The sequence below is a fragment of the Dipteris shenzhenensis genome, chromosome 12 (genome assembly GCF_047967505.1).
Source record: "Dipteris shenzhenensis isolate YYH24624 ecotype China chromosome 12, Dip_SZ_1.0, whole genome shotgun sequence".
Taxonomy (NCBI): domain Eukaryota; kingdom Viridiplantae; phylum Streptophyta; class Polypodiopsida; order Gleicheniales; family Dipteridaceae; genus Dipteris; species Dipteris shenzhenensis.
The window spans coordinates 18,433,073-18,444,273 of record NC_141607.1 but is presented as its reverse complement, the minus strand read 5'-3'; the positions used below and the strand labels follow the sequence as shown (position 1 = coordinate 18,444,273).

Genomic DNA, 11,201 nt, shown 5'->3' with positions numbered 1-11,201 from the left:
GATAGCGCTAACCCTTGCCTATCTTATGGAGGGCCTACCCATTCGTTCTCTGCTCCTACAAGGCCTCCTCAGCCAATACTTCTCACCCCACCTCCTCTCCACAGTGCACCCTTGCTGCTCGCTCTCCTCCACAGTCTCTTGTGACCCGCTCTTCTCCCTTCACCTACATCACGAACGTGCATGCTCTTGCTACAAAACGAGTGGCTTGTAAGCCCTCCTCTGCTTGTGTTGTTGACATTGCTGGCGAGAATGTGGAGAACGGCCTTGTCATGGTGGCAGATGCTATGGGAACTATTTCCACAAACTGTACAAGGGCCGAGACCCTCCTATTACTTGATGGGAGGAAGCTGCTCTTGGACAAAATGAACTCGGGCACTCTGATGGCAAAGATTTGGTCAAAGAAGGCTCGGTGGGAGTTTGTTGCGAAGCATTGTGCACTGCAAGGTGTTCACAAAAGTCCTCTGTAGTGCAAAAATCGATGGAACCATTGTTGGAAGCCATTCAAGGCCATAGCAGACTACGAGTGTGCTATTCCCTTAGGTCGTGACTCATACTGGAGTTCGAAGGATGACAAGGTCTTGAGTGCAGGCCTTCCGAAATGATTTGACAAAGGTCTCTACGATGCTATGCAAACTCGATTTGGCACGCAACGTTCTATTGCTCTTGGCGACGCTATCCTCCACACCATTGACAACTTCATAGAGGTAGTTTGGTTTCTTTTGCTGCTTTCCTTTTTCTGTTTCTTCCATTGCTTGTCCACTGAAGTTATGGGTTGCATTTCGTTGCAGGGCTTCTCATTCCATCTTGGCTACATGTAGGTGAAGCTGGCGGCCAACCCACTATGGATGTCGAAACTCAAGATGATTTGTTTGCTACAGCTCTTCCACCTGCTTCTATGGTAGATGAGGATGGAGATGGCATTGTTGATGATACATCGGCCCCACTGAAGACTAGTGGCAAGAGAAGGTGTAGACTTGGGCATATGTCAATAGTCAAGAAGGAGTTTGAGGAGACCTCCAAGCAGTTCATTCACTGCTTCGAGGCTATGGATCACTCGAGGGAAGCTTTTGAAAGCAAGCGCTTGGAGCATGACAAGGAGATTGTGGATATTTCAAAGGCTGAGTTCTTGGAGAATGTTCAACTACACCTCGAGTGCTTGGAAGTGGAACGGCAAAGCACATTGGCATTGTTTGAAATAGCTTCTACCATAAAACCCATTTCCAGCCAACCTTAGTCTTCTTTTGATGGCATTTCCAGCCACCCTTAGTATGTATAAGTGGTCATAGTACATGTCATTATAGCTTACACTTCTATGCTTGCTGTGCTTGCAAGATTTTGTAACACCATCTTTAGTGATTGCCCTCATATGTGAATGCAAGGTTTTGCTAAAAGCATCTTACAATATTATTGCAAATTTTAAGTTATTGTTGTAAGTAGGTTCATTCCAATTGCCTTGCATTTCAGTTATGTTTTATCTTTGAACTATGAACATGCAATTGTATTGACTCTATGTTAAGGATGCCAAGTTGGCATGGCGGTGGCAGAAAAGGGCTTGAAGGGCAACAAGCAAGGCCAACAAGAGGGTGGTGAGGACTCTAGAGGAGGGCTGAGCCATGGGGAGGAGGGGGGAGGATTGTCAAGAAAGAGCAAATGAAAGGAAAGAAATTCAAAATGGCGCTTTTTAAAAGGGGGGATTTAATCGCGAGCAAGATGTGGCATGGCACAAGGTGAGAAGGGGGCCATGTGGCACGATGGTGCATGGATGGAGTGGAACCGATTCTGTACATGCCCCCATCCCCTTTGACTGGCGGATTTTGACTGACCTTCAAGGCCTCAACGTTGGCGCGTGATTGTGCCACACCAATTCGCCATTGCGAAGCTGCATCGGCATGCGCAATCAAGCGTTGCGAATCGCTAGCCTCGCACAACAGTGCTCTATGTATGTGTTTTTCACAAATTTTCTTAAAATTCTTTAACATTTGAGATTTATAAATGAAACCTTAAATTTTATTAAATGCAATCCATTATAGCAACCTCAGCGGCTCCACTCTAACCCATAGTAGACGCGTAGACTTGGAAACAGGCCGTAAGAGGATGTGGATTGGGTTGGTGATCTACCCCATTCAATTAACCAACAAAGGATCCATGGCTTTTTTGGATGATTGTTCGTCGCCGCCGGCAGGCCAGACTGTTGTTGGCGAATGTGAGATCCGCAGAAGTAGATAATCTATTTGGGAGAGTAGATGGATGACATGATCGTGAATGGTCAGGATTTTTGTCGGCAAAATCGTAGAAGAACCGTTGTTGGATCACGGATGCATAGCAGAGTAGACTCTGCGATTTTGTTGTCACCGACGTGTTGTTGAGCAGTGCAAAAGTCGAATTAAAGATCACGATTCATCATCTATCTACCCTCAGGTACGTCCCGAGTATAAGTCACGATTTCGGCATTAATGGAAAAAGGAGGCCAGTGGTAATGTCCTTTTACGATTTGATGGTGTTGAAATAACATAGGTTCCTACGGCTGTCCACATACGGATTGACAGCAGCGTTTGTGAATGCGAGCAAGGTAGAAGGCAATTCGTTAGTACTTCGGATTAGATGCGTTTGCCAGCCAGTTGATGCATTGCAGTGAAAATTCTGAAGTGTTTTGATTAGGATTAGAGATTGATGCATAGCAATTTGCGGTGAAATTTCTGAAATGTTTGATTAGGATTAAGCTGCGTTATCACCGGAATTGAAGTTCATTTGAATTGATGCATTGCAAATGTGGAAATTCGGAAATGTTTGATTAGGATTAGGTGCGTTATCACCGGATTGATGCTTAGCAAGCTCGTCTTTTGCTTTGAGAATTTTGATATGTTTGATTGGGATCGATCAGATCACCGGATTAAAGCATGGCAAGTTTCGTTTGGATTGGTGCATTGTGAAGTGTTTCATCCAAATTTTAACACAGCAAGCGAGCCTGCAAACTGCAATGCGTCAATCCGCGAAAAACTTCCGGTAACAATGCATCTAATCTTTCAAAATTCAACCAGATTCCGGAGAGCAGCTATGCCGGAGTCGGCATTGAATGAAGGAACGCGTTTTTCTGTCAGTGCTAGCGAGCTGGATCAGAAATCTCTCCAATAATCTCCGTCCACAGCATCACTCGAATCTCAATCTCACATGGAAAGCTGCAAACCATTGCTTCACCGTCGCTCCAGGCCATGCCGTAGGTATTTGGATGGTGGAAGATGGTGATGCCGCATGCGTAAAACCACAAATTCTGTCGAGATCTGTCTATTCCCTTAATTCAATCCTTCGCCTCCATTCAAAGCTCCCAATCAGCCCCTCTTTAATTTTGCTGCTCCATCAGCAGTGACCTCGCACCATGCTCTTCGGCTGGCTTTATCACCCATCTCCCTCAATCCTCTTGTCGGCCTTATACCCCATCACCCCTCTTCCTATATCTGCCCTGAGTTTTGGTTGTTCAGTTGTATAGATTTCGTCGCAGCGATCTCGAGCTCTACCTTCTCCGTGCTCTTCCTTAATTCTTCATTCCTAGCGTTGCATGGTATGCCTCTCTTTCCATCTCATCTCAAATTCAATCTCTACTCTTTTCGAAGCGTTCTGCATGATTCGGTATAGCTTGCGCGATATTGTGGCATTAGTCGTGAAGTTGTGACTCAGTAGGCGCACCAAATGCTTTTGATTTAATAGTACATTGGACATGCTTGTTCTTCTGCTCGTGCTTGCTAGCGCTGTGTCATTAGAGTGACGCCGCTACCTCTGCCATTCCTCATTCTATTGCCATTCCTCCTAATAGAATGTGGATTGAGTATTTTTCATAAACACTTCGTTCTTGCATCTTCTTTGCATGATTCCGTAGCTTTCGCATCAAACGTTTTTTGAATCAATACGAGGTTAGACGTGCTTGCTCCTTTGATCGTACTAGGTGTTTCATTACTCAGTGACGTCGCCTCCTTTGCTAAATGCTCTTTAATCTATCGTTCTTTCTGTTTTGCTAGAGGGAGCGTATATCGACAAGAAACGTGCGTTGAAGCTTGTTTTGCCATACCTGGAGTTTTCTCGTGCTTTTCGGTGATAGGAAATGGCCTCGGATTTGCCCACCCACACTAGAGTTCTCGGAGGGACGGAAGAAAATTGGACGAAGAGCACCAGTGGAGGTACTGGAATAGTCGCATTTGGAGCGCTCTTCAACAGAGCGATTCATCTGCATCACGTGAAGGCGGCTACGCAAGAGCTTCTGGAGCGGCACTCTCTTCTTCGTTCTCAGATAGTAGAGAACGCGAAGGGGAAACTGTGTCTGCAAATCAGAGGTACTCCTCCGACGCATCTGGTGCAGGAGAAGCCTTGGCCCAACGTTGAAGATGTAGAACATCCTGGAGTGGTGTTCTTTCCGGAAGATCACAGCGACAAGTCCGGCAGCCTTGCTCTCCATAAGCTCGTCACGGAAGAGCTCAATGTGAATTTCTTGAATTCTGAGGGCAAGCCTTCTCCTCCGGTGGATGTTTTCGAAGTACATCTTTATGCCCACGGGACCCGGCATCAAACAGTGATCGTGTTGAAGATGCACAGCGGAGCCTTGGATCGTCAATCCGGCTGTGTCGTAGCGCAGGATTTCCTGGCTACCCTGAACGCGTTGACTGAGGGCAGGTCGCCTAACAGACCGGAAACGAAAGAGGGTGAAGCGCTGCTGCCTCCGTTGGAGGATTTGATTCCGAAGGGAAAAGCCTCGAAGGGGCTTTTGCAGAAGGGTTTCGATGCTGTGGGATATGCTGTGAATTCGAAGAAGTATTCACTCCTGCCTTTCAACCCGGCCTTCACTGCTTCCGGCAAGCAAACTGCGTTTCGATCCGATGTTGTGAGTCATAATCTGGGAAAACAAGGTGAGTGTTCTCTGCGCAACGAGTGGTCTCTTTTGGATAGATGATGATTGAGAGCGCGATTGAGATCATGACTTTTGGTTACCAGGGACTGCATCGCTGTTTGCTGCTTGCAAGAAAGAAGGGACAACCTACGCAGCGGCCTTGTCTGCAGCATTTTTGAAAACGGCTGTAGGGGCGAAGGAACTCAAGGAGAAGAAGCAGGATGAGTTTTCCTTCACTTGGTACGTGAGTCTTCGAAAGTCATTGCAATCTACTCGTCAATCTGGTCCGTGATCTAGCCGGAGCGAGCGTATGATGTTTGTATTGGTAACAGAAATTTTCTGTGTCTGTTTTTCCCGCTCACAGCGTGATGGATTGCCGTAACGAGCTGGAGCCTAAGCTCAGCGAGTCCACTCTTGGGAATTACTCGTCGGGGATCCCGCAGAATGAGAAGGTGAAGGAGGGAGTCGAGTTCTGGGAGCTTGCCGGCCAGATTGCTGCGTCTATCGAGAAGGATGTGGGGAAGGCGAAGCAGTTCTCAGAGATGGCTGTGCTGGGGATGCTCTTCTCTCAGGTGTGTTATAGTCGATAACGTCTCCCCTTCTCGATTTTAATCTTGTAGTAGCTTCAGCTGGGATTTTTAGATGAGTGGGAAAATTGTTAAGGAATCTGCAGGTTGCAATCCGCTTGCATTCTCGAAGTCAGTGGTTTATCGCACTCGATTGTAAGGGTTGTAATTTTGCGAGCAGCTGGTCTTTTGGATTGTGTCTATCTCTCAAGAACCACGGATTTTGGTTCCTCTCTCGAGCCCGTTTCCAGCAGAGAAGTGAATCTAGATTTGTTTGAATTCGGCCGACGAAGAATCGAACGACTGGAGAATGAACTCTCCCATGAGTTCTCAAGAGATTGGAAGAAGGATGGACAGAAGTTCCAAAAACTTGTTTGCAAACTAGTGAGGTTTCACGAGTTGAACCTACAAAAATCCTATCGAGTGAAATGTCCATGGTGCGAGACTTCATCGATTTCCTGCAGCGCAGGTGGATGTACAGAACGTGAACCGACGGCGAGATGCAAAATGGCGATGGTCTAGCGAGGAAATTACCGAGCAATCACAGAGAGCGAGAGACGAGAGAGAGAGCTTCCATGGATTGCAGTGTGCGTTTGTACAGAACGCCAATCGATTCCAAAGCATTGCGGGGGCTGAATGAACGGAGATGTGGTGGTTTGTGATTGCAGGTGATGAAGCATCCGAATGTGACACCGAGCTCATCGCTGAGGACGGCGCTCTTCACGCTATTCGTGGACAAGCCAATGGAGGCGGAGTGGAAGGAGACGAGAGATCTGGCGATGGTGGGAAGCTTGGGGCCATTTTCGTCGATGCATTTCGTAGGGCCATGTTTCTGCGTAGGCGAAGCTCTCCTTGCAGGTCCTGAGCTCCTCCTCTCCTTCATCTTCCCTTACCCTCTCTATTCCCGCCCTCAGATGCTCCAATTCATCGACTCCTCCCTCCAGCTTCTTCATCAATCCACCCTCAACTACTGAAACGATCTCTCTTCTCCTTCTTTCGACTCCATCATCTCCCCCTTCTCATGCTTCCTCTCGCTGCCCTATCAGTTACATCCTCCTTTTTGTCGCTCCCCTCCGACAATTAATGCTTCCTCCGTTCTTCTTGCATCTGTTCCCAGTTGAGCTTTCATCTTGATATGCCTCAGAGGCTCGTTGAACACGCGTGCCTTACGTTGTTCTATTCAGATATTTTTCAGAGTTGCCACAGTGAATTTTCTAGTTGTAAACGTTACGCGTATCTGTATGTGATCTCTGATTCTGTGAAACCAGTCAGGGTCAATTGAGTAAACGCTAAGCGTATCTATTTGTGATCTCTGATTGTGTGCAGCCACTCAGGGTTAATTATGTAGAAGCTTTTGCCTCGACTAGATTTGATTTCAATCACTGCACTCACTGTGCAGTGTGCATTGGTTGTTCAATTTTCCTTTTCCAAAATTAGATGTTTTTGAGGGTTGTAACTTGCCACAGTGAATTTCTAGTTGTAAACGCTAAGCGAATCTGATTCTGTGCAACCAGTCGCGGCAGCCCTCAAATTTGAAGGGTAGTCTAGGACCTCGAGTATATTGGTTTCAATTAATGACTGTAGCCTGCACTGTGCGTTGGACTTCAATAATTTCAATCTTTCTTTCCACGAGAATTCCAGAATCCACGGTTACAGAGTGAATGTTAAAAAGTTTGCAACCTATATTCCTTACCAACCTGATGTTAAAAAGTACATGGTATGAGTGCAAAGGGGGGGCAAATTTGAGCATTGTAACACTCTTTTAGAGCTGGTGACTACAAGGAAGTAAAAAGACTTAACTTTGGTAAGTCAACAAAATGTCTTAATGAATTCATCAAGGTCTCCCTCGAAATTAAATCGGTGAAATTGGCTTTTTGGTTGCCCTCATTGTTGGTTTTAGAGCAAGGTTTGAAGATTATTAACCACGCATTGTATTGTTGACAATGAAGTAAAAAGATGTAGCTTTGGCAAATGGAGGGGGTCAATAAATTGGTGAAAAGTATGTAGTTGGGTAAGTCATCAGAATGTCGAAGTGAAATTTGAGGTCTCGCACTAAGCTAAATCGGTGAAATTGGCTTTTTGGTTGCCATCACCGTTGGTTGGAAAGTCCCTTGATCGTCTATCATCACCTTTGCCTCGTTGTGGCCTTTCATGCCTAGGAAGGTAATGTAGTTCAATGTGAGTCTCACAGGTGTTGACTCTCTTCACATGTTCCGAGGTGCCTTGCTTTACGAACAAACAGCTCTTGCATGCCTTTGAAATTATAGATTGAATAGTGAGCTTCAAAGTCACAATGCAAAGATGGTTATTTAAACGTTTAAAGTGATGAAGAACCAAGGTTGGTGCTTAGTTTCTAATTTGAATTGAATGTTGTAACTTCTCTTAGAATCATCTTCATGTGACTCTTGAACCCGTAGCAATTTGAATTGCATTCTTGGTTGACTTCATATTACCATTTGCCCTCCATATGTTGGAAAATTTATCTAGTGACTTAAAAAGGCCACCCACAAGGTACAAGTTCCTAGAAACAAGGCTATTGTATGTGGTTAAGAAATGCATGGCTTTGGAGGGACCATCTACAAGATGACCGTTTGCCTTTACTCCTCAATCTTGTTATAAGATTTGGAAAGACCTTATAGGAATGTAAGACCACTCTATGAGCCACACTCTTGAACGTTCTCATCAAGTTTTGATTTCTCAATCTATCTTTGCAAGTGAATCTAGTTGAGTTGCTCTCCAAACAATTGACACCCAACTTGTGCACAGATTGTGAAGATCCACCCCTTTTTCTTCACTAATGTGTGGAATTGCAAGCACTAATTCTTGAGATGGATACTTTTAGGTGGTTGAGGATGGGGTTTGTTGCAAGGTGGTTGGAGCCATTTATGAACAAGGTACAAAGGGTCCTACTCGAGTTGGTGGTGGCGGTGATATTCTACTCATCAATAGCCTCCATGTGGAGGAAGATTGAGAAACAAAAGCAAAAGGTTGATGGGAAGGGATGAAGTTCAGGAATTGGTGAGTTGTTGGTGTGAAGCTATAGGAGCAAAAGAACTAATGCTTATAAATCGAGGGAGTTTTGTGAAGGATTAAACATGTGCAATCTTGAGCTCTACAAGGAAATCATCTTGGCAGTTGAGTAGTTGGGCTTTGACATGCCTACACATCTAGGAATACATCAACCAAGAAGCTGGGGAAGCTTCAAGCAACTTAATGTAGCGAGGCTCTAACAGTTATGAAGGCGGCAAGTTGGTTCCTCCACTACTCAATGATATCGTGGGAGCATTCATTCAATACCCCAAATTGTTTTCCCACAAATGCTAAGCCACAAAAAAATCATAAAATTAATTTTTCAATTTCGAAGGACTCACTTCCATCACTTAGTCCTACCCTTGCAAGCTAATTAGAAGTAGCTTGACCTTAGGGATGTAGAAGATGTTTTGAAACCAAGTCTTAACCTTTTCTTGTAGCTTGGACTAGAATTTTGAATAGTTGAAACCAAGTCTTACCCTTCTCTTGTAGCTTGGACTAGAATTTTGAATAGTTGTGAAAACGAGTAAGAAAAGAAGAGGAAAATAAGTAAATATAAGGCTACTATTGTTCCATATGAATGAAAAAACATCTACTAGTGGCTTTGTAGTGATGGGGTCTTTATTATTGGGTAAGCTATTACTATTCTTCAAGAATTAGAAGGATACAAGGAAGATTAGCATGGCCTTGTGCAAGGATGACACACATAAATAAAGAATTGGACACATTTATTGGCTATATTTTGTTATCTATAGGTTTTTCAATATAATGTTCATTACCTATGGCCTTCATAAATTTCTTATCAAATGAAAAATTGGGATACATTTTCATGTGAATCTCTTATGCTAAGAAAGTTTTCAAGTTATAGTAATGTACATTACTAGCATGATGATCAGTGTACAATTTAGCCTCTTTATAAAACCATTACAATCGGGATGGTAAAGATTGGTATACCATTATTGATTGCTATGTTTTCTTCTACACTTGGGGTCTCCATCTCCTTCCATGCATCGTTGAGTCTTGTGAATTTGAAGGTAATGGAAATATTGCCATGTTTTAGAATCTCTTCAACATAGTCCAACTATCAAAGCAAAGAAAATCAAGAAAGGGCCACAAAGTACTACCATTCTCCTCTTGGGAAATTGCACTTATATCATTGTCCCATGGAGAATGTCAATTTAGTGCTGCCATTCTCTATCATCTCATAGAGAGCTTCGTAGAGAGAATGGTAGTAGAATCATTCTATCTATATGGTGATGGGGAGAATGGCACTACTATCATTCTCTTTATAAGATTATGGAGAATGCCAATAGCGCCTTAAAGGAAGAAAGTCACTATTAGAATTCTCCATAATTTAGGGAGAACATCACTCATGCAATTCTCCCTACAAGGTTATGTAGAGTAGCACTAGTTCCATTCTTCCTATGTAGTTCGGGAATGTAGATAGTACCTTTCTTTGTATCCTCATTGGGAGGGAGGTAATTGCACTAGTGCTATTCTCCTCTTTGGAATGGTGCTAATGTCATTCTCCTTATAAGGTTATGGGGAGAATCATACTAGTGCAATTCTCTCTATAAGATCATGGAGAATGCCAAAGGTGTCTTATAGGGAGAAAGGCACCATTGGCATTCTCCACAGCTTAGGAAGAATGGTACTAATGCGAGTATCTCTACAAGGTTATGGAGAAGGGCACCGGTGACATTCTTCCCATAAAGCTGAAGAATGTCAATAGTGTCTTTTTCCCCATCATCATTGGGAGTGGGAAATTTCACTAGCCAATTACTCGTGTACAGTGGAAGCATGCTTCTTGAGAAGTTATGGAGAATGCAAACCATGCCTTTTCTATATAATCACATTGGGAGAATGGCACTTGTGCCATTCCCCATGTCCCAGATGATTTGTAGAAAGAACTTAAACCCATGCTTTGGAAGAATAGTTATTAGAATCCATTCTAAATCTCTTTAAGTATAGTCAAAACACAAAAATTGAAGAAAGGAACATAAGAGAATTGTCATTATCCATAAACTCATAGAGGGAATGGCACTTGTGCCATTCCCTTTTTTTTTTTTCCAGAGAATCACTTGTGCCATTCTCACTATGATGCCTATTTAATACAAAAAAATCAAGAAAGGGACATAAAGGTACTATCATTCTCTGTAAGCTAGTGCCAAGCCCATAAGAATAAGACAAAAGGATGATATTGTTATTAGCAAGATATGACGAGTTACAAGACTTCAAGTTCACATTCCATATCTTCTAATGACAAAATCTTTGGGGTAGCTACAATGTCAACTTCAATTAGAGGATGCAAGGGTTCAGTTTGGTGCTCACCCTCTTCATGTTTTTTAATTGGAAGTAATTCATTGTCACATGCATCTAGAGGCCTCTCGATACTAGTTAATAACCTGATTTGGGGATTATTTATTGCAATAGTTGCACGCAAGGACTTGACTTCTGTGGCTTGCTGATTTATTTTAACCAGTGAGATATTTTTTTGAAATCTTGACAAAGCGTATGATGCCACAACTCCCTTGTTTTAGAGATCAACCACAAGTTGATTTCCTTTACAGTAGCACTTGATGCACTCTTTGATGATGCGTTCGTTAACAACAACTTCCTGTGCATCCCCCTTCCCCCTCACCTTGAGGCTCATCCAGAATATTATTTGCTATTATGTGGTAAGAGAGACATAGGCTTAAGTGTGGTAAGCAAACATCATGCATGTTTGTATG

General features: G+C 43.5%; 1 protein-coding gene and 1 non-coding gene across 2 annotated transcripts; both read left to right on the top strand.

The window, feature by feature from the left end:
- Nucleotides 1–3,245: 3,245 nt before the first annotated feature.
- Nucleotides 3,246–6,750, top strand: LOC147895924 (uncharacterized). The gene is made up of 5 exons (XM_087383078.1): nt 3,246–3,556; nt 4,011–4,892; nt 4,978–5,113; nt 5,238–5,445; nt 6,108–6,750. Exons 2-5 carry the CDS (start codon nt 4,094–4,096, stop codon nt 6,411–6,413), a joined length of 1,449 nt encoding a protein of 482 aa, XP_087239204.1. The 5' UTR covers nt 3,246–3,556; nt 4,011–4,093; the 3' UTR covers nt 6,414–6,750.
- A 2,348-nt stretch (nt 6,751–9,098) lies between these two features.
- LOC147895923 (U6 spliceosomal RNA) lies at nt 9,099–9,202 on the top strand. The gene has a single exon (XR_015541940.1). It is a non-coding gene; the product is annotated as a U6 spliceosomal RNA (small nuclear RNA).
- Nucleotides 9,203–11,201: the final 1,999 nt, after the last annotated feature.